The sequence below is a fragment of the Mirounga leonina genome, unplaced genomic scaffold (assembly GCF_011800145.1).
Source record: "Mirounga leonina isolate KUSES-001 unplaced genomic scaffold, KU_Mleo_1.0 Mir_150, whole genome shotgun sequence".
NCBI lineage: Eukaryota > Metazoa > Chordata > Mammalia > Carnivora > Phocidae > Mirounga > Mirounga leonina.
Window position 1 is genome coordinate 23727004 of NW_023270374.1, and position 26352 is coordinate 23753355.

The following is a 26352-nucleotide window of genomic DNA, read 5'->3' on the forward strand; positions in this document are numbered from 1 at the left end:
GAGAGAATTACGGAGATGCAGACTCAGTGTCCTGGCATTTTTAAGGCCCCTGGACATCTTGTTAGAAAATATCCTTATAAGGATTTCTGTCATGTGTAGCGGAGGGCAGCTTAACAGATAAATGCATTTTTACTTTTTACCATATATTTTCTGTTGTTTTGATTTATTCTGATAATTAAGATGCATTATTTTTGTAACTCGAAGTTCATTTTAAAAAAATATACTACTTGGCATTGGGCACCTTTCGTATCCCAATAGGCTTGAAGAGGCACTCTTGCAAAGGGGTGGGGAGGAGTTAAACAAAGGAACAAGCTGTTCCTTATAATGAAGTATTAGCTTCATGGTCTGAGGGTTGACCTAGCAGATGGGGGGAATAGCTGGGAATACATTGCTCTATTTGGGTTTGACCAGAGGTTACAAACTGTGGGCCTCTGGTTGGAATCTGGTTGGTGGACATGTTTGGCTTATCCTGTCCAGGGTTTTTAAAAATTAAAATTAGCAATTAGTATTTAAGAATTGGGATACTTCACATAAATATCTGGCTTGCTGGCTTTCTTGGAAAAACTGAAATATCAGGCAAGGCTGGTTTCATTTCCAAACAGTAGTAATTGGCAGCTTCAATCTGTCGCTCCCTTTACGCAAGGCAGGTGCTTCCGGTGGGCCGAGATCTTGGTGCTCCCTAATGTCTGCTTCTCCAGTCTATTTCACTAGCTGACTCTGTGAGCATTTGTGTTAGTGACCCCTGGGTTTGGGGTTTAGGATTAATGCACACGTGCATGTGTATGTATGTAGGATTCAACAACTGCTTTCTAGGCAACTTGCCATGTACAAGGTATCTATCCTCATTCACACATGTGGGCAGATCTTGAAGAAGGTTGGATTCGGAGTAAGCTGTTCTCTGTTCTGTAGGATCGGAAGAGCTCAGAGCACCCTTGACTGCCCTGCTGCATCACTTGGGGTCTTAATCCAGACTTCTGAAGATGCCCTGCTGGGGGAGCGGGGATTCTGAGGCAAGACCTCCATCTGTGGCTAAGGAGTAAGGTTTTCTGAAAGGTGGATGGAGATTTGCCCAGTGGAGTTCTGAAGAAGCTGGTGCTCCTGGAGAGAAGCATTAACCCGAGGAAGGGAGGCAAGATCAGATTCTAGGAACAGCGTTCTACTGCCCCCAACATCCCAATAGGAGGGAAGCCCTTCAATTTAGGGTTTTCTCTATTTATTCATTAGAACAAGACTGAGTGAGTGTGTGTGTGTGTGTGTGTGTGTGTGTGTGTTGGGGGAGAATGCAGAACCAGCCACCACCTTGCCACATCCTCCATTCTATCCTGCTGTGATAAGCAGGAAACCAGTTCCCCAAAACGTCCTTGTTCTAATCCCTGGAACCTGTGAATATGTTATGTTACATGGCAAAAGGGAATTAAGGTCACAGACGGAATTGTTTGCTAATCTGCTGACTTTAAACCGGGGAAATTATCCTGGCTTATCCAGGTAGGCTGAATGTGATCACAAGGGTGGGGAGGGAGGCAGATGAGGGAGAACCTGAGAGATGGAAACAAGAGATGGACTTGGCCTGAAAGTTGTTGGCTTTGATGATGGAGGGAGGGTCATGAGCCAAGGAAAGTGGTTGGCCTCTAGAAGCTGGGAAAGGCAAGGAAACAGATTCTCCTCTAGAGCCTCCAGAAAAGAATGCAGCCTTGCTGACACCTTGATTTTAGCCCAGTGAGACCCACGTTGGACTTCTACTATACAGAACTGTGAGGTGATAGGTTTGTGCTGTGTTAAGCTGCTACATTTGTGGTGATTTGTTACAGTAACAACAGGAAATAAAGACACCAGGCCACTTGGAGGGGCCACGTGTAGGTGCGATCCCAGCTCACTGTCAGCATCAACCTCCAGACTTGTGAGGTGACTCCAGTCACTCTAGTCTTCAGGTTTCCCAGCTGAGGCCCCAGAGAGGGGCTGTACCTGGTCTGCCCTGCCCGAATTCCTGACTCACAAAATCTAGAAGCATAATAAAATGATTGTTTTTATGCCACTAAGCTTTGGGGTTGGTTCGTTAGGCAGCATAGTAACTGGAACGGCGACTATCCTAGCCTTGAACTTGAACCAGATGGAACTGGGGAAAATTGCATATATTACTGAACCCAGAGCTCCCATCCCATCATTATTATTATTTTTTTTAGAAGATTTTATTTATTTATTTGACAGAGACACAGCGAGAGAGGGAACACAAGCAGGGGGAGTGGGAGAGGGAGAAGCAGGCTCCCCGCTGAGCAGGGAACCCAACGCAGGGCTCGATCCCAGGACCCTGGGATCATGACCTGAGCCGAAGGCAGATGCTTAATGACTGAGCCACCCAGGCGCCCCTCATTAGTATTATTTTTAACTGAACCCTGATCTGAACAGAAGGGAACACTACTGAAATTGAAACTGAACCTGTATATTTTTTCAAGCTGTTGAACGAGAATATTCAAATATTCTTGAGACAGAGACAGTCACGTGGAGAATTCTACCCTAACGTCTTCACTCTGTATATTTTGATTTGCCTAAAGCCACATGGTCGTGGCAGAACTGAGAGATTCTTAGTCTTTATAAAGCAGCCAGCTGAGATGCTCTTTATCCTCCTTCAGAGCACACACCCTTGTCAAAGTTTGCTGAATAAAGGGAGGCTTGAGCTGCCCCTAGGAGATGGGAATTTCCCACCATCCAAGGACAAGCAGTGTGAGCCTGAAACTGATTACGTGGCGGGGGGTGGGGGGTCCCTGAGTGGAAGCTTCGTGCCCTTTGGCTGAGAAACTGGAACTTTCCATCGAGGCCAGTGATCCTCAGTAGTCAAGCAGCCTGGCTGGGGTGTGCTGGGTTCCAGGTGGCCTTCATCTCATCTGGATCAGGCCAACACAGGAGGGACTCTGAAGAGACTGGGGGCCCCTCGGGAGACATTCATCTTTCCAGAGCTTTATAATTTTTTCCATAACAGTACTCTCCCTTCAAGGTGGAAAGTCCCAGCTGGCGGCTGAGGATCCTCTCAATGTGTTTTTGTTTTCCACCCTGCCCCCAGTCCAGGCAGTGGGGTGCTGGGCAAAGTCCCCTTCTCTTTTATACCAGCCTGCTCCAGACTTGCTGTACTGACAGGTGGTGTAATGTAGCCCTTAACAAACCACAGGACTAGACGTCCATGGTTCGAATCCTGGCTCTGCTATTTGCTAATTGTGCAACCTTGGCAGGGGTTCTGGACCTTTCTGAGTTATGGTTCTCCATCTGAAAACTGGCATGGTGATAATATGACCAGTCTTGAGGATTTAATATACGAAGAGCACTTAGAACGGTACCCAATACATAGTAAGAGTGATGTAATTGCTTGCTGTTATTACATGCCTTTGGACAATTCCTCTCCTTTCTCTGGGCCTCAGTTTCCCCAACTGTACAATGAAGAAAGCAGTTACAACCTGACCTGAGTGCAAATTCTGACGACCCTTTCTAGGACAGTTTTCTTGGGTTTTCTTAGCCTCAATCTGTTAATCTGCTCATCTGTTAAATGGCAGTTATTAAGTAGATGGGTGCGGTGATAATTAGATGAGAAAATGTATACCAAGCATGTAGCATGGGACCTAGCACATAAAAAGAGCTAAAACAGCAGTTTTGTTTTGTTTTAATGGATGAGAAAGAACTTTCTAAACTATAATGGGCCATGTCCCTGGGAGGAGTATTGTGGTTTTGTCACATGATTTCCCAGCTATGCCTTATCCACAGACTGCTAGAATCAGAGAGGTCAGGATTGGAGGGGCCATTTTACAGATCACTTAATCAATCCAGTCAACAGATATTTACTGATCACCTACTATGAGCCAGGCACTGTTGTAGGTGCTGGGGAGAGAGCAGCACCAAGGGCCCTACCTTCATAGGGCTTTTATTCCTCTGGGGGAGATAGACAGTAAGTGGGTGAGTCCATGAATAGATGATACAAGTTCACATTCAATCCCTTTATTTTACAGATGGGAAAACTGAGGCCTAAGAGGGGAAGAGATTTTCCTAAAGTCCTCCAGTGTCATAGCAGGGCAAAAACTTCCAAGCAAGTCTTCACAGTCCCAGAATATCCTACCCTTAACAAGGCCTGGTTTCCTCAAGGTCTTAAGATATGCTATTGGAAACCAACATTTACTGAATCTTTCTAGACACAGGAACTGTTTTAAGTATTTTACACATCTTAAGTCATTTATCTTTTTTATAGATTTTATTTATTAGAGAGAAAGCGCATGGGGAGGGGTGCAGGGAGGGTGAGAGGGAGAGAGAGAAGCAGACTCCCCACTGAGCAGGGAGCTCAACTCGGGGCTCGATCCCAGGACCCTGAGATTATGACCTGAGCCGAAGGCAGACGCCTAACGCCTGAGCCACCCAGGTGCCCAACATCCTAAGTCATTTAATCCTCACATCAACCCTGAGGGAGGGAATTGCCATGAATCCTATCTTATAGATGGGGGAGCTAAGAAACAGAGAGGTGGAGCATTGAACACAGACCCTCTGGTTCAGGGCCCATGACCTACCTCAACCACTGAGTTGTCCTACCATCCTGGCTGCATGCTCTTCCTTCCCCCTGACCCTGGTCTGTGCTCTTTCCTTCTTTCTTTCCTCCCCTTCCATTCCCAGTCCTGGTCTCAAGGACTTCTTCCACACTCTGAGTAGCCTGGGGTAAGCCCCCCCCCCCCGCCCCGGTTCTCAGTTTCCCCATTTGTGGACTTTGAGGATTGCACTGGATTATCCTCAGGGCCTTCCATGACCACCCTGATTTTCAGCCCCTTATCAGTTTGTAATCATTTTATTCGCTTGTTTTCTAGTCTGCTTTCCCCACCAGATGGGGGGACTCCAGGGAGCAGCATCCTACTGCTTCTGTTCACTTCTATCTCCCTAGAGCCTGGCACTGTGCCCTGCACTTAGTACGCCCTCAATAAATATTTGTGGGTGAAGAAAGGAAGGAATGACAGCGATTACCTGCAGTTTTCTCAAAGCCAGCTCCTGTGCTCTTTCCCTGGCCCCTCTTCCTTTCTCAGCCTGTGGGCCCCCCTCCTTCCCTCCCTCCCTCTCACCTCCCAGGGCCAACTCAGGCCCTCCATCCGGCCTGCATTTTTCCGGGTTTGATATCATTTTTTCCACTCTCCGGCTGCTGCTGGCTGCCTCTGCCAACTTTCCACAACTATAGCCCCTCCCCCACGACCGCAGGCCAGAGCCAGCTTGGGGTGGGGGAAGACCCTCCTCCTCCTCCCTTCCCCAAGCTGGGGTTAGGATGGGGAAATAAGTACCATCAGTGCCCTGCTGGCAAGATTGGGGGCTTGAAGACAGAGGATATGGCTCATCTGCGCAAGCTCCAGTCTTCTTTGGCACTGTGTTCTTGGTGGCCGAAGCATGTGGGCAGGCAGCTGGTTGGGGGCAGGGGTGTCTGGCCAGAGGGACATGATGGTCCAAACCATTTGCATCTTGTTCTCCTCTCAAAGTCGTGAGAGGCCCCTTTCCCCTTCAGCTGGAAACTCCTGACCTGACCCCTAAGGCCCAGCCCTAGCCCCACAGCCCCAGCCAGGCTGGATGCCTCACTACCTCCTCCTTCCTGCACAGACAGAGGAGGAGGCTGGGCCCCGGGGTCTAGTCCTCACCCTCACCGGCTGGGTGACCCTGGGATGCTCACTTCCCCTCTATGGGCTTCAGTTTCCACATTCAGAAAAATGAATGAGATGGATTAAATCAGGTATCTGTCTTGGGGATTAGTGGATTGAGTTTCATGGAGGCAAGCATCCCCCTCCACTTTAAATTGTAAGCAAACTTGTGTTTGAAAGTCCATTTCCCTGGGACTCTATAGCTTTTTGTCACATTCTCCAAGAGGATTGTGGATAGGGCACAGACTCTAGCCTGACAAGCCGGGGTTGGAATCCTGACAACTTCACTTATAGTAGCTATATGATCTTTTTTTTTTTTTAAGATTTTATTTATTTATTTATTTGAGAGAGAGAATGAGAGAGAGAGAGAGAGAGAGAGCATGAGATGGGGGAGGCTCAGAGGGAGAAGCAGACTCCCCGCCGAGCAGGGAGCCCGATGCAGGACTCGATCCCGGGACTCCAGGATCATGACCTGAGCCAAAGGCAGTCGCTTAACCAACTGAGCCACCCAGGCGCCCCATAGTAGCTATATGATCTTGAGTATGAACCTTCACCATCCTGTGCCTCTATTTTTCTAATAGAGGTATACAGGGTTTGCGAAGATTAATTACTAGTTGTGACAGCTTAAACCACAGCTCCTAACAAACAAAAGCTACTATATTGTGAGGATCAATGCTGAGATTCCTTCCAGATAAGACTTTATGAATCTATAATCTGAAAAACGGGCTTATGAGAAAATAGGAGGTCATCATACTGAATTGTGGTTGTCTGTGCACCACTGGGTCTCCCTCAAAGACCGGCGCCAGGGGCCATGCCCAGTGGTTGGGAGAAGGGCCTGAACACACAACTGGTCCAGTGATTTTATTGACTGACCTTGACCCAGGTCAGCAGACTAACCCGGTCTGCAGCCAGTGTAGATGGGACAGTGGGAGGTGGAGACACCTGGCAGAGTCCAAAAGAAGAGGTCTGGGCATTCAGACTGGACACCCTTCTGGTCTGGTTTATTGTGGGGAGTTGGCCAGAGCCCAGGCACAAGGAAGATTTTTACAAAAAGGCTCGCACCGTGTAAAAAAACAAAACAAAACAAAACAAAACAAAAACCCCTACTCTGTGTCCAGCTTGGGGCTTCGGCCCCATAGTCCGTCCACTGCTTCCCCGGGGCGGAGGGGTCCCTGAAGCTGCGGCTCCGGGAGATGCTCTGGCCCTCGGGACAGCGGGCAGGCACGGCCCACTGTGCAGACTCCGGGCAACTACGTCGTGGCCCCTCGAAGGTATCGGTGGAGCTCAGAATGCAGCCCAGTGTTCCGCCAGCCCTAGGGGGGCGGGCGGCTTCAGAGCACGGCCAGGTTGTGGCAGGACTTGGAGCGGGCCTTGAGTGCCCGACGGCGGGCGCTGCGGGCCGTCAGGCGGGCCAGGAAGCGAAGCGCCCGCTGGCCGAGGCTCGCCCGCCTTCGGGGCGCAGACGGCTCCGGGGCCGCGCTGTCTCGGCGGCGCAAGCGCAGTTGCCGCACCACGCCCTCGAAGAGCTCGGCCACGTTGTGCTGCAGCGTGGCCGACGTCTCGATGAACTTGCAGTCAAACACCACCGCGCAGGCGCGGCCCTCTGAGGGGCGGGGTCAGGCAGGCCCGGTAGAGGGGGACATAAAGGTGGGAAGAGGTGTGTTGAGTCTCAAGCTAAGCGCTTTTTCTTTCGGTCCTATCTTGTGCTGGGCGCCAGGGGACTCCGAGGTAAATGAGACCTGGCTCTGCGGAGTTAGTTCACAGGCTAGTGACTGATACTGGTAGCAGAACGAGGCTGGGAAGACAGGAAGGCTGGGAAGGGGCTTGAATGCCAGGTAAGGGGTCTGAGCTGTGCATCAGGATTATCTGGGGGAGCTTGTTAAAATGCAGATTCTTGAGCCCACCAGCAAAAAATCTGATTCGGTAGGTTTGGGACGAGGTCTCTGAACCAGCGCTGTAACAAAATCTCCTGGGGATTATGTTGGGGAGTGTGGGGCTGTCTGCTCACAAAGCATATGGTCTTCCATCTTCAGGAAGCCACTGGGCTGGGAGACAGGGGCCTGGGTTCTAGTCCTTAGAGGCTGGTGACCCCGTGGAACTGGCTTACCCTCTCTGGCTCTCAGTTTCCATAAATTTTATATTTTGCCCGTGAGACGGGCCATTTTGAGATCTTTATGGGTCCCACATGATATTATCAAATTTATTGAAATATTCCTTATCCCACTTTGAATACAAATTATATATAACTAAATGTTTTGGTTTGTAGTTGTCAGCTGCCACAATATTGGGTTTTGTAGATGATTCAAACTTTGTGAAATTTTAATTTGCAATTTTCTCACTGTGTTTCGGAGCTAATAGTTTCAGATCCCAGACATAAGCCCTTGGAAAGCTTGTACGCGCTGGGCCTATGATGCCCAGTGGATAAAGTGTCTCTGACTAAGGGCATGGGAGAGCCATAGGGGAATTTTTAAGCAAAGGAGTGACAGGGTCAGATCTGGTTTTGGAAAACTCTGACAGCTGGCGAGGAAAACTGATTGAATGGGGAGAGAGAAGTACAGGGGCTGGCCCAGGATGGGGCAGAGGTTGTGGGCACAGGGGGAAGGGAAGGTGGGGTTAAGGGAGGTGGACCTGAAAGGATTTGGGGGCTGGTTTGGGGGAGTGGGAGAGGAAGCAAGAATAGTTCCTAGCTTTCAGGCTTAGGCGTATAGGTGTGTGATGGGGGCGGGGTGGGGTGACAGTCCCTGAGATGGAGAGCACTGGAGGAGGAGCAGTGACAGCAGGTTGAGAGGAAGCTGGAGGAGGAGGAGGGAGTAGAGAGGGCTCACCTTCCACAGAGACTTCCCGGCAGCGTGCCAGGTCGGCCTTGTTGCCCACCAGGATGATGGGCACGTGGTCCGCCTGATGCGTGCGCCGCAGCTGAATGCGGAGCTCAGAGGCACTCTCGAAGCTGCTTCTGTCCGCGATGGAGTACACAATGACGTAGGCGCTGCCCACCTGCAAGCATGACTCTTGGCTCCAGCTTTCATCCTGCAACAGAGCGACCCAGGCCCATTCTCCAAGGGTACCTACGTCTCAGCCAGACGGCTCTGGCTGAGAAAGGTAGGGCTGGGATGGTCCGAAGGGTGGGCTGGGGCTGAGGCTTATACTTTGGACAGGTTTGGGGGACAAATTCTGCCATTATTCTGTGTCACCTTGGGTAAACCACCAGTCTTCCCTGAGCCTTAGTTTCTCTGTGTGAAAAACTGGGCTAATAACACCTCACTACATTTTCTCACTTGTTGATTGCTTCTGTAGGCCGGGCACTGGAGACAAAAGATTTCTTTGGTTCCCCCTCGTGCTAAGGAGGGTTCAGCTCTTAGTTTCTGAGGAGGGCTCAGTCTTGCTAGACAGTTCTTGTGGCCTTCCGCAGTCCAATTAAGAGACAAAAGGGGGGGCGGGGCACCTGCGTGGCTTGGTGGGTTAAGCATCTGACTCTTGATTTCGGCTCAAGTCATGGTCTCAGGGTTATGGGATCAAGCCCCACATTGGGCTCCATGCTCAGTGTGGAGTCTGCTTGAGATTCTCTCTCTCCCTTTCCCTCTGCCCCTCCCGCACTCACTATGTCTCTTTCTCTCTAAAGAAATAAATAAACAAAATCTTTTAAAAAGAGAGGCAAAAGGAAGGGAGAGAAGAGAGAAGGGAAGCTAACTTCAAGGGGAGGCATTTTCAGGCCAGCGTTGAAGAGAGAAGTGAAGGAGCAACTGTGGAGTGTAGTAGGTATAAGGGAAGGGGTGGAGAGGTGGGGCACTTTAAGAAGCAGAGTCTTTGCAAGTTGTTTGACAAGGAAGGGAAGAACTGGAGCAATTTTGATATGCCATTTGGGTGGCAATCTTGTGTCAGGGACAGCATGCTGAGACTGGACCATCTGGGTAACAACTTCACAAGTGTTTAGTAAGACACGGTTCCTATCTTCCAAAAGCTCATGGTCTGGAAGGGACACTATGGAAGTCGAGAGTTCTGATGCCCTGTCATAAATACCATTAAGAGGCAGGAGCACGTGGCTGGAGGAGCCATGGGGGATGAGGGGAGGAGGTCAGAAGAACTCAGCCAGGCAGAGTGTGGGGAGGGCTTAAGAGCGGACTGGAGAGTGGGGTTTGAGAGGATGAACAGGAGAGGAGAGTAGGCCAGGGGTAGGAAATACTGAGTGGTGGAGGCACTGTTTTTGAGAGGGGAAGAAGCCAGAAGAATTTTCTGATAACCCAATAAGATAGATGACTATGAAAGCATCAGATCGATGGTCAACACACTGTCAAAGGGATTAAGTTCCCAACAGCCTTTCTGATCCTTCCCCAGGCCAAATAACCATGGGCTGAGTCAGATGCATGTGAATTCTTAACCTTACTATGGACAGGTTCCTTCCTCCCTCTGGGTCTCAGTTTCCCCATCTGTAGAATGAAGTGTAGGGCTTGAGCATTCAATCATTCATTGCACAAATGTTTATGAAGGATTTGCTATGTGTTAGGATCACAGAAGCCGGTTGGAACATGGATTGGCGGGTAGGACTCCTTGGAGGTGTGATTAGAAATATAGGTTACAGGACCCCATTTTTGTAGGTTCTTATTCATCAGGTTTGGGGTGAGACCTGAGAATTTAATTTTTTTTAAAGATTATTTATTTGAAAGAGAGAAAGAGTGAGCTTGCGAGTTGGGGGGGGGGCAGAGGGAGAGGGAAAGAAAGAATCTCAAGCAGACTCCCTGCTGAGCGTGGAGCCCTATGCAGGGCTCCATATCATGACCCATGAGATCATGACCTGAGCCGAAATCAAGAGTCTGGTGCTTAACCAACTGAGCCACCCAGGTGCCCCAGATATTTGATTTTTTACACTCTCTAGGTGACCCTGATGGTCAGGCCAGCTAGGGCACTACTGCATGAGCCAAAGGTCCACCCAATCCTGGGAGATCCTGCCTCTCTGACATCAAAGGGTACCATCTGTCGAAAGGATGGATGCTTATTCCAGTGATGTTGCTACTGGGTGGACCCTCTGTGGAAATTGCCTCCACTGTCACCAGCCAGGGAAATTGGTTCCGTTTCCCCATTTTATTTGTAGGAAATCCAAGGGCCAGAGGAGAAGAGAAAACATTCTCAAGGCCATTTAGCCAGGTGGGCACAGAATTCCAGTTCCAGTACTCTTCTTCCCCAGTCTCCTAAATGGGACTCCCAGGCTGATCACTTTTCATAATTCACTGGACTCTGCCCCACTAGATTTTCAACTGCATTCAAAAAGTGCCCCCCCCCCCCCCCAGCCTGTGAGCTCCATGAGGCCAAGGGACATGTCTGTCTTACTCACTGCTGGGTCTTCGGTGTCCTGGCCCATGATTCATACCCAGCCAGTGTTTCTAAGTGAATGAATGAGTGAAAGAGTGAAACCCCAGCTGAAGGTTCAGAAGGTGATGTTCCCAGTGGGGATGGAGAGCGACAGTCCTAGTGCATAAGATTACAGGCTCAGGAGCTTATAGATCTGGGTTTGAATCCCCCTTGATCTCTGAGAACTTTGGACGCATTACTGAACCTCTCTGAGCTTTGCTTTCCTCGTCACTAGGAGGGGAATCAGAATACTCACCTATAGTATTTGTTTTGACTGAACGTCATAATATATATCCAGCGCTTAGCACAGGGGCTGACACTTGGGAAGAGGGTACTCCATAGATCCCTGCTGCTAGGAGGACCATGATCATCATCATCATGCTCATTTGGAGCTGGGTGTCCTTTTAATCCTCGTGGAAAGGAATTGGCCACTTAGCTCCTTCATCCCTATCCTCCCGCCTATCACTGGGGCTGTCAGTCATTCTTGCCAATCACCCAACAGTGCCCTCCTAAGCTCCACCCTGTGGGCGGGGCCTCCCCCTTACTGAGATAGGCTCCTAGGTGATTTTTACGTCCTTCTCTCTGCTTGGTTGTATTTGTTTAAAGTTCTACAATAAGCATGTATTATTTGTATAGCAAGAAAAAAGAAAACTCAAACAAGGTAAGAAAAGCATAACAGGGGCATATCCCTGCCTGCTGCTTTCTTCCTATTCTGGAACGGGGTAGGGGAAGGACATCCTTTGCTTTCCTTCTTTACTAGCTACCAAGTTATGAGAAATAAGAATGATCATTATTTACATTTCTTCACCTATGTTCAGCATTATTTCATGCTCCACACTGTGCTCACTACTGGGAAATTGCATAAGAACTTTAAAAAACCAGCTGGTAAGGAAGGCGGGAATGATTAACCCATTTATCAGGTGAGAAAACTGAAGTCAGCCCAGGGTGGGTGGTCAGTCAGTTGCACAAAGCCACGCGACTGGTAAGGAAGAGAAAGGGGTGGCGGGTTTACCCTCAGGCATTTTGGTGCTAAATGCAGTGTTCCTTCCTCTGCACAGTGTGTGGGCGGGGGTGGGGGGCAGTGGGCTGAGGGTGCTGAGGACGAGGTGGAGGTTTGCAGGGGGAGAAGCACATCCTGGGATGGCTGCAGAGGGGATCAGTGGAGTGAGAAAAGGACTCAGGGTTATGAGGTTCTTCTGCCTTTCGTTGCAAAGGCTGCTTGGGAGCTGTGGGTTTCCAGGGCTGCCGAGGATGGCCTCTGCCATGTCCCTGCTGTGTCGTGTCCGAGGAGGGGACACGGGTCTGGTACCAGGCTCAGCACCCCTCCCCCCAAGTCCTGCTTGCGGTGCCATACCCGTTTCTCAGCCTCCCAGGTGTCCATGACCACGAGCGTTGTGTCCTCTCCATCCACTGTGAGGGTCCTCTCGTACACATCTTCTGCAACCGAGGAAAGAGCCAGATCTCAGGGAGGAGGGGCAGTGTGAGGACGTGGCCCCCCGAGTCCCCTTTCTGGTCACAGTGCCCCCTCCAGTTGTGTTGGAAGTGCTCACCCCCTTGTTTGATGTCTGTCTCTCCTGATAGTTCAAGAAGCTCCACGAGGAGCCCATGTTTCCCCCGCTGCCAGAATCAAATAGTAGGTGCTGAGAAGGCTTTTGCTAGTTTGGTTTATTGATGAGTGTGGATGGTGGGGTTAAAGCTGGGCTGGGAATTCTCCCAGTCCCACTCTGTCCCTGACTTAGTGTATGCTTCAGGCAGGTCACATTACCCTCTTTGGGCCTCAGTCTCCCCACTTGTCACACCTACAGGTGCACATATGTACACCTTTCATCTGGGCTTCTCACACTCAGAGGGGTCAAGGCTAGAGAAGGGGCCTGGCAGAGTGTCCCCACTTTCTCTTTGCTTTTAACCAACCTCCCTCTGCACTCACCCTGTGTCCCCTCGGCTGGTCCTTCAGGAACCCATCTTCATTTCCTCTGTCCTATCCCTGTCTCCCCTCATCCTGGAGTCCCTGACCCTCTTGGCTCACTGCATCTCTCAGGAATAAGGGAAACTGGGGAGTCTCCTTCTGGGGCAGGATCTTAGTTTTGCTGCAGGTTGTTGGTGGCCATAGATGGTTGTCTGGAGCTGGGAGGATCTGAGAGTCAGGGGAAGTTGGGGCTGGGAGTTTCTGAGTGGGGTGGAAGCCTACCATTTCTTTCCACTTGAGACTCATGGAACTCAGAATTGCTTCCCTATGACATGGAAATTAATCATATACCTCATCCATGAGAAACTGGCAACCTTCTCACTATTCAAGGCATTTCCCTCCTGTAGACCATTGTTCTGGCTGTGCCCTGCACCACTCTGGGGGGGGGGGGCACACATCATTCATTTCATAGTCTATGTGAATGATGCCCTTTAGAGTTGAGAAGTGTGAGTTGCACAACTCTTCTTGGCAGCCTTGTGCCCCTGACAACAGGGCTTTCACTCCTTTGGCCACATCCCAGCCCAGCCCACAGGGTCCCTACCTCCCAGCTGTTCATGGAGGTCCCGCTCTTGCTTCCCTGCAAAGAGGCTGGCCAGGCTGGTCTTCCCTACGCCAGGGTCTCCAAGCAGTACCACGCGGTAGAGGGCCTCCCAGGAGCCTTCAGAGTCACTGGATTCAGAGGACCAACCATTGGGCGCAGGTGAAGGTTGCTGGGTGGGAGGATTGAGGGAGGCTGACTGGCCCAGCCGGGGATGCTGGGATTTTGTGGAAGGTGCTGTACACAGGAGGCCAGGCTGGTGGCCCCGGGGGGACAGGGGCAGTGGAGTGCTGGCTCGCCGACGGAGGGGGGTCTTTGCTTCTTGCTGGGTGTTTAGTGTCATCCTTGGTGGGGAGGGGCTTTGATCCTTCCTTCCTTCTGTAAGCAAGAAGCAAGAATGGGCAGTGAGCCAGGCACCTGTGAGCCCCTTCTGCAGGGTCCAGATGAGCTCCTGAGAGGACTTCCTCCAAAACCTTCTCTTGTTCAAATGACAGGAGGAGGCGCCTCAGTTCCTTGGGGTGGGGGCTTCCTGGCTTCCGGGCCAGGCTGGGAGGGGTGACTATGCAAGCTGCGAGCACGCGCATATGCACACCCACAGGTCGCTTCCTCTGCCGTGAGGATGACCCAATACCCCAGGACACACGGACAGAGACAGACAGAGGGGCAGCAGCGAGGTGGGATGTCCATACAAGCATGCACACACCCGTGTACAGACGTGCCCCCCCCATCTGGAACATGGGACCCACGTTCTGAAAGGCGCCTGAATTCCCCCTGTCCTCCTCTTCCCCACAGCTCTCTTCCCCAAGGTTCAGATCGGGGTTGGAGGGTTGAGGGCCCCTGGGAGGGGGTTCACTTCCGCTGCCCCATCTCCTGAGGGCTGAGGAAAAGGCAGGACGGAGCGGGTTGGTATTCCGAAGGGTGAGCAGAGTCTGGGGGTTCCCTCGGCTGTAACCCGAGCGCCCTGGTGCCATGGGAACGACGTGTCCGGCCCGCCCCCTACGTGAAAAATTCAGGAGAGGCTGGGCGACGGCCTTCAGCGGCTGTTGTAGGGGGGTGTCGAGGCAGCGGGGCCCAGTTTTGGTGACAGGACAGGGTCCTGGCGGGGGGCGGGGAAGGGACCTACAGGGCCCGGGGGCGCATGTGCCATTCCCAGAGTCTGAATCCGAGCTTCCCCCACCCAGGGTCCTGGGTGTGAGTCCCCCGATCCCGGGAGGGCTTCTTGTCCGAGGCTATCCAACCCACCAGGCCCCAGGCCTGAGGACCCTCCCCCCGGGACGCGGGTTCGAGGCCTCCCTCGTCCTTGCCTGCGCCGCAGAGCCCCCCATGCAGGCGCCTGGCGAACTCCGCTCCAACTCGACTAAGTTGGCGGCGGGCTGCGCGGGCCTTTACCTCGAGTGGGGAGGGGTCCAGGGTCCCCGGCCGCCGCAGCTGCCGGGTGCTCCAGGCTGCACCACCGCCTCGGCGCGCAGCCCCTCGGGCCAGTCCCGCCCCGCCGCCTGGGCAGGGGGAGGAGCCGCGACCCCGCCCCGTCCAGCCCCGCCCCGTCAGGGCAGCCCCGGGGTCCCCGCCCCGAGGCCACGGCCGCCCAAAGACTTTTCGACTTTTCGCAGAGCTTAATTGACCCACTGCCGCAAGGCCTTCGCCTGGGGGGGGGGGGGTGGCAGTGTCGGGGTGGTGGTGGCAGTGTCGGGGTGGGGAGCGAGAGAGAGGAAAGAAGGGATTTCTGAATTCCCGGGTCTGGATCCCCTCTGCATCCACGCCAGCAACGGGGCGCACCAACTTTAGCCCTCGCAGAATCCACCTGGGGAGCTGGTGGACTGTCGATTCCCCGGTCTCACCCTTCAAGAGCGGCGGATTCAGCCGTTCTGGGGGAGGGCTTCGGGAATCTGCCTTTTAAACAAGTGCCCAATGATCTTGCAGAGTTCATGGACCCCACTTTGAGAAACTCAGCTCTGGATGGAGAATTAATTTTGGGAGGTGGCTCCAGGGGAGGAGGGAGCCTAGGAAGTCTGCACTGAAGTCTTCTGAATAACTGATTTTGGCATCCCATTCATTCATTTACCAAATTCTAAGTTAAGCACTCTTTATGCAGGGGGCGGCCCTGTGCCTAGAAGAATGGCTGTCCCCACTCTGATAAATATTTACTGGGTATTTGGGCTGTGGCTGGTATGTTTTGAGCACATTGCCTGGAGTATTAGCTCATTTAATCCCGGCACAACACTAAAAGGCTGATTACACTGAGGCTTACCTGGGTCTGGGACTCAGGATTCTGCCGCTCAGCCAACTGTCCCTTTCCATCACCGCCCATGGCTTTTAAAAAAAAAGCCTTCCTAGGCACTCGGAGGAGGAGAGACACACTGTGATCCTGGTAGAGTAGGGCAGTTGGGAACTGGTGATTTTGGCCATCCAAGGGGCCAGGATCCAGGCTCTTTGAGCAGGATGCTTCCTTTGAGGTCTTGAGGGACCGGGGTGGGTTTGTATGTGGGCCCTTGCAGACCAGGCTGTACCTGTGGGTGGGGTTCATTGTCATGGCTGAGGGGGTCCAGGTGTCCAGCTCAGAGCAACTCGCACAGTAGCCTGTAGATTAGCTCAGCCTCCGCAGGGCTGGGGGCAGACACTGAACCCCCTCACGCCTGGCCTCCTTCTGTGATTTGGCCTTCTTGGCATCCCTTTCCTACCCACAAGATGGGTTGTGACTGGTATCATGTCACACATTGTCTGGGAATGAGGCAACTTAGCTTCCAGTCCCAGCTCTGCAGCTCAATTGCTGTATGGCTGGGCAGTCCCCCACATAGCTGGCTGATATCCAGCTGCATCGTTGGGATCACAGAGCCTCCGCCTCCCTCTCAGGTCTCCTGTTGCCCACACTCCAGCCTTGATCTGCAGCCTGATAAAGGTTGGGCTGCAGGCAGCAGAGCTCAGTATGCCCGGCTCCTCTGGTGTTCTCCCCAGTGACCTCCCCAGAAGCCCTGTGGCCATGACACAGCTGCTTCTGCTCATTGTGGCTCTCCTGGCCCTGGGTCATATGCCTCCAGGTAACCAGCCGTGTGTGTGTGTGTGTGTGTGTATGTGTGTGTGTGTGTGTAGAATGAGGAATAGCCTCCCAGGTTCTGGAGGACAGAGGAGGCCTAGACCAGTGTACGTGTTCTGTTCCCACCTCTGACTTGCTGGGCACCTTAGGGCAACTTCCTAAATCAGTCTGCACCTCAGTTTCTTAATCTTTAAAATGGGATTCACTCAACAAATACTTTTTTGAAAAATACTTACTGTGGGCCAGCACCATGACAGCTATTGGGGATCCAGCAGGGAAAGTAAACAAGGTCCTTGCTTTCATGGTGCTGATATTTTAGACAGAAAAGAACCAAATAAACACAGTATGTCAGGTGGTGATAAGTGGTGTGTGTCAGTGTTGTGTGTGCTCGTGGGAATGGTGGATGGGAGAGCTGATGGGGATGGTCAGGGGAGGCCCTGTGTAAGAAGTTGTTTTTTAAGTTTGTATTTTGAACAACTTGAAATTTACATGAAAGGAGAGAGAATAATATAAGGAACAAGGTGAGTTTTTTTTAAAGCATGTTATTGTAGAAAAATATAAATTTCTGCAAACATAGAGAATAATGTAATGATGTAAGTTTTTTTTTTTTAAAGATTTTATTTATTTATTTGAGAGAGAGAATGAGATAGAGAGAGCATGAGGGGGGAGGGTCAGAGGGAGAAGCAGACTCCCTGCTGACAGCAGGGAGCCCGATGCGGGACTCGATCCTGGGACTCCAGGATCATGACCTGAGCCGAAGGCAGTCGCTTAACCAACTGAGGCACCCAGGCGCCCCTGATGTAAGTTTTTAAAAGAAACCTTTTTATTTTAGAAAATGTCAAACATAAATTTAAAAAATAGTATGAAAAACCCCCGTGTACCTTCACCCAATCTCAACAATTGTCAACTTGAACCAGTTTTGTTTTAGTGACCTATCGTGAAGTCAGTCTCAGGTATCTTAACTATTTTGTATAAGGCCAATGTGAGCAGAGATCTAACTGCAGTGAGAATATTAAGAAGATCTTTACAGGGACCAGGAGGCAGGAAGGTGACCGATGTGTCTGAGGAGCAGTGAGGAGGCCAGGATGGCTGGAGTGGGGGTGCACCAGGAGAGAAGACGAAGTCAAAGAGATGAGGATGGGGGGGTGGTTACAGGTCATGTAGGAGAAAATAGCAACTCTGGGTCTCAGGGTCATCAGAAGGTCGAAATGTGATGATGTGTTAAGAGGAGTTATAGGAACTGCCCTTACCTGGGAATCAGGGTCTTGGGTTCTGGTTGCAGAACCCACCACTTACTGGCTAGGAAAAGCTGGGTAAGTTGCTTCCTTTCTTGAGCTATAAAAGGAGAGGTATGGCTGCGAATGAGCCCTGGTTGCTCTACCCTCTGTGTTGTCATTCCAGTAATCTCCCTTTCCATTCATTGGGTATTTACTATGTGCCAGGCATTGTGCTAGAGTGATTAAAGCCCGTATAACTGCCTCCCTGAAAGGGGGGAAGTTCCACAGAGGAGGAATGTGAGGCCAAGGTCACTCAGCTGGGAAATGGCAGAGCTGGGATTTGGACGAAGGTGGTCTGAGCTGAGTTCGAACCATGCCGCTAACCATTATACACACACCTTCTTCAGAGTGTGGATCCTTCGCCTTGTAGAGATTTTGAGGCCAGCTCTGTCTCAGGCTAAGATTCTCTATCTTGGCAGGATGGAAGGATGGCTGGTTGATAGGGCAGAATAACATCCATGGGTCGGCCCATTGTGAGGGTTCCATGGGATCTCTCCCTCTCTCTTTTATTTATTTATTTTAGAGAGAGAATAAGAGAGCATGGGGGGGAGGGGCAGAGGGAGAGGCAGAGAGAGAACCCCAAGCAGACTCCCCACTGAGCCTGGAGCCAAACACAGGGATCATGACCAGAGCCAAAATCAAGAGTCGGATGCCCAACTGATGGAGCCACCCAGGCGCCCCCAAGGGATCTCTTTTAATCCAGGGAGAGGGAGGGAAGCCTTTCCCCTCCACCTCCCGCTCAGCCCCGGATCTTCAGAGGCTGCTCTCTGCCCATCTGGGTCACATGTCTAGAAATATTGCTGTAACAGACAGACCTACCCGAGTGGCCTCTCTCCTCATATTTGCACACCTGTCCCAATTGGCCATCACCACATCTTGATGGTTTCCTTCGGGGCGCTTTCCACAACTCTACTAATTGTATTTATTTGCTAGGGTTTTAACTGCCTTTCCTTCTGGAAGCTCCTTGAGGGCATGGACCTTGGCCCACCTTGTTCATTGTGGTATCTCCAATGTCCCATGTTTGCTGAAGGAATAAATGAAGGAGATGCCTCGTGCTGTGACCGAAGACCCTTAGAGGGGGTACAGACCTGTTCCTCCGAAGTCCTACCTTTTCCATGGCCCATGGCTAGAAATTCCTCCACTAACATTAAACACGTTCCTATGTGTGCAAAGCAGTTTATGTCATGGTTACCAGTGCGGACTTGAGAGTCTGATTACCTGGCTTTGAATCTTGGTTCTGCTCCTTAATGACTATAATCTTGGGCAAGGTTGTTAGCCTTTCTGTGCCTCAGTTTCCTTACCTTGTATTATGGGGATCCTAATAAGACCAACTGTAATTGTACAGCATTGTGATGAAAAGGGCTTAGAGTGTACCTGAGCAGGGAGTGAGTTAACCTGGACAAGAAATTAGTTTCCAGGGGCGCCTGGGTGTCTCAGTCGGTTAAGCATCTGACTCTTGATTCCGGCTCAGGTCATGATCTCTGGGTTGTGAGATGGAGCCCCATGTCAGGCTGTAAGCTCAGTGTGGAGTCTGCTTGAGATTCTCTCTCTGTCTCCCTCTGCCCCCTCCCTCCACTTGCTCTCTAAATAAATAAATAAAATCTTAAAAAAAAAAAAGGAAATTAGTTTTTAACTTATAACCAGTGGTCTAACCTGTGACCTGTGGACTAACCCGGACTGAAATTGGTGGGCTTATTTGTAACTAGTTGTCTCATCTGTGACTAGGGGTCTAGTCTGTTCCATCTGCTCTAACCCCTTGACCTGTGGTCAGAGTTTGTGTCCTTTGGCCTAAGTTAGGACCTGTGGGCTGTTGTATGACCAGTCATCCAACACAATGACCAGAGAGCTAACAAAAGACCAGACTTGTGATCTAATGTGGGTCCTGTGGCCTAACTTGTGGTCAGTGGTTTTATCTGTGACCTGTGGCCTAACCCTTGATGTATGGTCAAAGCTGTGAACAGCGGTCTAACCTGCAACCCATGGGTTGCTCTGTGACCTGTGGTCTTCCTCTGCACAGGGAGAAGTGAATTTAAGCGGTGCTGGAAGGGCCAGGGGGCCTGCCGGACTTACTGTACAAGGCAAGAAACCTACATGCACATGTGCCCAGACGCCTCTCTGTGCTGCCTCGCCTATGGAACCAGGCCTCTGGCCTCCAAGCCTGCATATGTGTAGCTGGTTCTGGGGCTTGTACCCTTGCTCTCCAATAAACACTTGCTGCACCTGTCTCCTCTTGCTGCTTGCTCACCACCCCCCCAACCCCCGCTGTGCTGGGTGTATGGCGGTGGACGAGGTCCTGGTATGGGAGGGGTGGAGGGATGGTCGCTGGAGGGAGGTGAGGCGTCCGGGGCAAGTGGGTATTAATAACCTCGGTAAATGGTTACAGGCCTGCCTATAATATCCCTTCCACTCTCTCCAGCTCTGGAAAAATTACTCAATCTCCGTAAGCATCCTGGGTCTTCTTATCCGTAAAATGGGGATAAATTATAATATCAGGAGAACTGGACTTTACAGAAAGAATGCAAAAAGGAGATTAGAATTAATAGTAACAATATGAGTTAATAATAATAATGAGTTAATTATAGTAAGGATGAATAATGGTAGAGTTAATACATTTTGGCATTTTGAAAAGCAGGCCCTGGAGAGCGACAGGATTTCTCTATGTCCATTTATCTCCTATTTTAGCATTGTAAGGGCTTGCCCAGGTGGAAAAGACCACAGGATTTTATGAAAGCAGTTTTCATGTACACAGGGAAAGCAGAGAGAGAAGTGGGCCTCGGCCAGACCCAGGGAACTGTGGGCAGGGGAAGGCAGGGAGAAAACGTGAGCAGAGTCAGGGAGGTAGGCTGACAGACTCACATGCCAATTACCCTGCATCAGGATTACATCTGGCTGAAAAAACAGGTAGCTCAACTTGCAGGGGCTTATCTGGAGTTAGGCAGCAACCGCATCAGGGCGAGCATCTTGGGATCCTGCTGGGCCCCATATGGCTGCCAAAACTTCAGGCTCAACATCATTGTTTAAAGCAGGAAGCAGGGGCAGGGTGGGATTGAGCTAGTTTCTCACTTTTACCAGGAAAGCAAACATTGTCCCTGGAACCATCCTCAGCAGACTTCTGCCTCCTTTTCATGGGCCAGAGGGTTGTCACATGGCTACGGCTGGCCGCTCCCGGTGTCAGGGAGGCTGGGAAGAATGTATTCGCCCGGATAGTAGACAAGACCTGGGGGTGGGGGAACGGAGATGGGGAAGACCCCCAGTGTTGACCCACCTTCTCCTGGGGTAGAGCCCAGGAAGGGGCAGGCATGTTAAGTAAGTTGAGGGGAATGCCAAGGACAGAGTGGCTCTTTTCCACTGTCCTTTGAGACTTTTCAGAGAAGTCCAGGGTAGTCTTGGAGTAAGAGAAAGGACCCTGCTTGGCCTGGCTAAGAAGAGTGGTGATATTCAAAATACTTCACATCAGGAGGGGTGCTGAGTGAGTCTCAGGGCTGGTGCAGAGTCCTGGAGACTAGCTGCTGTGTTAACCCTTTAGTTTCTGGTATGAGAGGGACCTGGGAATGTGCCAGAGGCAGCTGGAGTGGAGGAGGGGATACTGAAGGGTCTTGGGCAGCAGCTCTTTGCCAACCAGGAGGGAAGCACTGAATTATTTTAATAACAAAGCATACCCCCTGAGTATCAGCCCTGCCTCTGTACCCCCCTTAATTTCTGGGTAATCTAGACATTGAACTGATGGCCACTGGGTCTGTTTTAGGACCCGATGTGGTGGGGATGAGGTGGGCTTGGTGTTGGGAACCTAGAAAGAGGACAAGATGAGAACCCCAGAGCCGGGCACAGAACCACAGCGAGCTAATGTGAGGTGGCGTTAGCCAGTGTCACCACTAGACCTTGATGAGTCAGCAGGAGGCCTGACCAGTTCACCAGCAACCAGCTGTGGCTAGAAAGCCAGTGGATGTTTTCAGTGACATCCAGATCCCAGCAGATGCCAGCCAGCAGCCCATCATTGAATCTCCTCACCCCTAGCTCAGCCATCATATTTGGGAGGAGCAGGGGGGGAGAGGAGGAATCGGGAAGCCTGAGCAATTATACCAAAGAGACTGAGTCTCTCCGAATTCAAGAAACCTCCAGAGGATATTTAAGTTGTTGAATTAGACCAAGTTTTAAACTGAAGTGAACTAAATTTAGTTCTGCACTCCACCCCTCCCCTCTGCGTTGTTCTACAAAGAGTGAGGAAGCTATGTTTTCTTTGCTCAGTCCCAGACATGGTGCGAGGGAGTCTGTGACCTTGTTGCTGTGCAGATGTGATGAGCTTGAGGAGTGAGGAGTCAGATTGAAGTTCATACGCCAGCTCTGCCACGTCTGGGCCATGGGCTGTGCGAACAGCGCAAGTCACTTCCTGCGTCTGATGTCAGAATCCTCCTCTGCAAAATGGGCGTCCTAGCTCTGAATGGGGTGGCTGTGGGGTCAGATGAGATCCTCTGGTACTTTGCAAGGGCTCCGTAAAGCTGTCTCTTCTCCTGAGCAAGAGGCACGCCACTGGCTGCCTTCTTCACACATTTCAGACTTAAGAAAATCTGCAAGAACAATGCAAAGAATTCCCATAGATCCTTCACCCAGTTTTTCCAAATATTAACATTTTATCACTTTTACCTTTTCATTTCTTCTCTCTCTCTCTCTGTGTATATAAAAAATATAAATATATGTGTGTGTATTTATCTGTATATCAGACATGATTCTCTTTATGCCTAAATACTTCAGTGGATTTTTCCTAAAAACAAAGACATTTTCTTATATAACCCCAGTATAGTGATAAAACTCAGGACATTCACATTGACAAAATTCTATTGTCTAATCTTCAGATCTTGTTCAGCTTTTACCAGCTCTTCCAAAAAAGTCCTTCACAGCAAAACAAAACCTCTGGATCACATAGTACACCCAGCTGTCAAGATTCTTTGATCCCCTTTAACCTGGAGCAGTTCTTCAGTGTTTCATGACATTGACGTCTTTGAGGAGTCCAGGCCGGTTGTTTTGTGGAATTTCCCTCAGTTTGAGTTTGTCTGATGTTTCCTCATGACTGAATTCAGCTTATGCATTTTTGGCAGGAATATTCCAGAAGTGATGCCGTGTTTCTCTCAGAGCATCATGTTGGAGGCAGCCATCACCCTTCACCCTTCTGGGGGCTGAACCAAGACCCAACAGTCTAGACAGTTTTTTTTGAAGCTCACACCTCACATGTGCAGGGCTGTTTCTGACCCAGCACCCTAACAGACCATCGTCTAAGCCTACATCCCACCTCCTAAGTCATACGGATGCACCTAACAGGCCAAGGAGATGAGGCAATTCTAGGGTGGAAGGTTCCTCAAGATACTTCACAGATGAGGCCCCCAAGCTCAGAGAGGGAAAGTGACTTGTCCAAAGCCACACAGCTCCCGAGGCACAGAGCCGGGACTTGGACTTAAATCTTTGGACTTTGGGTCAAGTCTTCTTCCGAGACAGAAAAATAACCGCACAATGGAAGGACAGGCCATCATGAAGGGAAAGGTTTGGGAGGAAGAGAGCTCCCTGGCCCTGGAGGTATGCAAGGTGAGCTAGGGGGGTGGACAATGCTACAGAAGGGATTTTTGCTGTGTATTGAAGTACTATTTTGGGGTACAAACATTCATTCCCCAAAGAGTCACTGAATGGCTGAGCTAGTGATAACAATACTATCAATTGGCCATTAGTAAGGACCAACTGCTTTACACACCTTAGCTCATTTAATTCTCACAGTCATGGTACTATTATCCCCTCCTTTTCTAGAAGGCAGCTGAAGCTCTTAGTGAAGCGAATTGTCCAGGTCATACACCCAGTAAATGGTGGTGCTGGGCCTCCACTCTGGTCCTCTAGTGCTTGATTTTATCTTCCAGATTCACCCTTACTTGTGTTTTTTAAAATAACATTTTTTTTTCTAATTGTAAAAGTAATATATGTTCATTGGAGAGAACTTGGAAAACAGAAGCACAAATAAGAAAGCAAACATCATCAGTATTTTCACTATACATAAATACCCACAAATAAAATATATGTAAAATGTGATTTGCAAATAAAAAGGAATAAAACTGCACAAAATTTTTGGTGTTTTGGTTTTTTTGTCTTTGTTTTGTTTTTTACTTACCAATGTATCATGAGCATTTCCATATGTGCTTAGATAGTCTTCCAAAACAAGATTTTTAGCACTAAAAAGCTTCCCAAAATTTCTTTAAAATTTTCCAATTTTTATCACTTGAGTAGAGTGGTTAGAACACATTGTAGGAAAATAAAACATAGATGAGCTTCAAAATATTTACCATTCTTATAATCTGTTAGCTTTTTAAAAAATATTTTATTTTTATTTTATGTTTTTAAGATTTATTTGTTTGAGAGAGTGAGAGAGAGAGATCGAGCGCATGAGCAGGGGGAGGGGTAGAGAAAGAGGGAGAGAGAGAATCTTTTTTTTTTTTTTAAAGATTTTATTTATTTGAGAGAGAGAGTGAGAGAGAGAAAGAGCACAAGAGGGGGGAGCGGGAGAGGGAGAAGCAGACTCCCTGCTGAGCAGGTAGCCCGATGCGGGACTCGATCCCGGGACTCCAGGATCATGACCTGAGCCGAAGGCCGTCGCTTAACCAACTGAGCCACCCAGGCACCCCAAGGGAGAGAGAGAATCTTAATCCCTGAGATCATGCTCTCTCCAAAATCAAGCCAAAAATCAAAAGTTGGATGCTTTACTGACTGAACCACCTAGGCACCCCTAAAGATTTTATTTTTAAGTAATGTCTATGGCCAGAGTGGGGTTTGAACTCACAACCCTGAGATCAAGAGTCACATGCCCCTCTGACTGAGCCAGCCAGGTGCCCCCCTCCCCCCGTTAGCTTTTGTTACATATTTTCTCAGGATGGAGTTACCCATATATTTTTTAAAAAGTTAAAAAACCTGTTTGTATGTGTATATATATACTATTATATATGGTGTATATACTATTCATATATATAATATTAATACATAATATATAATATATATTATATTCATATATATACATGCTTTTAAAAAATATTTTATTTATTTATTTGAGAGAGTGAGAGTGAGAGGGAGAGAGTGCAGGGTGCTCAGAGAGAGAAGCAGACTCCCCGCTGAGCAGGGAAGCCGGGTGTAGGACTCGATCCTGGAACTCATGACCTGAACCGAAGGGAGTTGCTTAACCAACTGAGCCACCCAGGCGCCCCTTATATCTACGCTTTTATTCATCCACTTGAGATAGAGAGAGAGAACGCACATGAGCTGGGGGGAGGGGCAGAGGGAGAGGGAGAAGCAGGCTCGCAGAGCAGGGAACCCAATAGGCAAAAATATGGAATGCTTCACGAATTTGAGTGTCATCCGTGCCAATCTTCTCTGTATCGTTCCAATTTTAGTATATATGCTGCCAAAGCGAGCACTATCTGCATTTTCATAGAGATTCTTCTATTAGAGATTAGAGGAGTTTCTTGTTTCAGTAATGGGTGGATCCCTTTGGGCTTACAAGAAAGGAAAAGAACAAGGGGGTGACCATGACAGGTAGGGTAGGGGGTTTGGGATAAGATTTGGTGACTCCCTGCTCCCTTCCCCACCTGGGTTTTCCATGGCAGAGTTGAGTGGAATTGCTTATTGTGCCAGGGCTGCCTCAAAGTCTGAGAGCCAGGCAACAATCACGTGTTGGCCCAAATGATCCTTGACAATGGCTCAGGAAGGCACCTTTCTGGAGACTGACATACAGAGTGAACTTTCTTCCATCAGTGGAACACATCAGGCTTCTCTGGTGATACACCAAAGGAAGTTATTGGTTATGTTTAGGGGATATTCTTTTCTTTTTTAAAAAACAGAAAAATAGACTTATTTTTTAAAAATGTATTTTATTTATTTATAAAAGAATTTATTTTTTAAGTAATCTCTACTCCTGTGTGGGGCTCAAACCCCCAACACCGAGATCAAGAATCGCGTACTGCTTCACTGACTGAGCCAGCCAGGCACCCCTTGTTACTTATATTTTCACTGAAGTATAGTTGATACACAATGTTACATTAGTTTCAGGTGTACAACATAGTGACTCGATACCTCTATAGGTTAAGATGTACTCACCACAGCGCTATTATGATACCATGGACTATATACCGTATGCAGTACCTTTTATCAATGGGCCATTTGTATGAAAAAGAAGTATCTCCACAGTGGAATCACACAACACAGTGTGATGTCTTCATTGCCGTGTGCTTTTCCTGCAGGGGAATCGAGGCAATTCCCATCTCTCATGCACACAGCCGCTGGCTCCAGGAGGGATTCTTCTGGTTTATTTGGACTACATTGCTCATATTTGCATGAGCATATATTTGATAAAGGACTCATTTCCAGAATATATGAAGAGCTCCTATAAACCAGCAAGAAAAAGATAATCTAATAATATAGTGGGCAAATATTTTAGACATTTTACAAAAGTAGGTATACAAACGGCCAATATGCCCATGAAAAGATGTTCAAAATCATTAGGGATCAGGGAAATGCAAATTAAAACCATAATGGGA

General features: G+C 49.5%; 2 protein-coding genes and 1 pseudogene across 2 annotated transcripts; 1 reads left to right on the forward strand and 2 right to left on the reverse strand.

The window, feature by feature from the left end:
- Window positions 1-6612: 6612 nt before the first annotated feature.
- On the reverse strand, window positions 6613-14964 carry REM1 (RRAD and GEM like GTPase 1). The gene is made up of 5 exons (XM_035006082.1): window positions 14876-14964; window positions 13490-13864; window positions 12337-12419; window positions 8465-8666; window positions 6613-7242 (listed from the first exon to the last, which is right to left on the reverse strand). Exons 2-5 carry the CDS (start codon window positions 13827-13829, stop codon window positions 6971-6973), a joined length of 897 nt encoding a protein of 298 aa, XP_034861973.1. The 5' UTR covers window positions 13830-13864; window positions 14876-14964; the 3' UTR covers window positions 6613-6970.
- A 1431-nt stretch (window positions 14965-16395) lies between these two features.
- Window positions 16396-19966, forward strand: DEFB124 (defensin beta 124). The gene is made up of 2 exons (XM_035005668.1): window positions 16396-16521; window positions 19812-19966. The coding sequence occupies exons 1-2, from the start codon at window positions 16410-16412 to the stop codon at window positions 19964-19966; spliced, it is 267 nt and encodes an 88-aa protein (XP_034861559.1). The 5' UTR covers window positions 16396-16409.
- Window positions 19967-25139: 5173 nt separating this feature from the next.
- On the reverse strand, window positions 25140-25233 carry LOC118011625 (annotated as a pseudogene).
- Between the last annotated feature and the right edge of the window lie 1119 nt (window positions 25234-26352).

Coding starts and splice junctions, on each gene's coding strand:
- DEFB124 (XM_035005668.1), top strand. CDS start 16,410: ATGCCCGGCTCCTCTGGTGTTCTCCCCAGTGACCTCCCCAGAAGCCCT. Junction 16,522..19,811: donor CCTGGGTCATATGCCTCCAG/GTAACCAGCCGT, acceptor TCCTCTGCACAG/GGAGAAGTGAATTTAAGCGG.
- REM1 (XM_035006082.1), bottom strand. CDS start 13,829: ATGACACTAAACACCCAGCAAGAAGCAAAGACCCCCCTCCGTCGGCGA. Junction 12,420..13,489: donor CCTCCATGAACAGCTGGGAG/GTAGGGACCCTG, acceptor CCTCGGTTGCAG/AAGATGTGTACGAGAGGACC. Junction 7,243..8,464: donor CCGGGAAGTCTCTGTGGAAG/GTGAGCCCTCTC, acceptor CCCGCCCCTCAG/AGGGCCGCGCCTGCGCGGTG.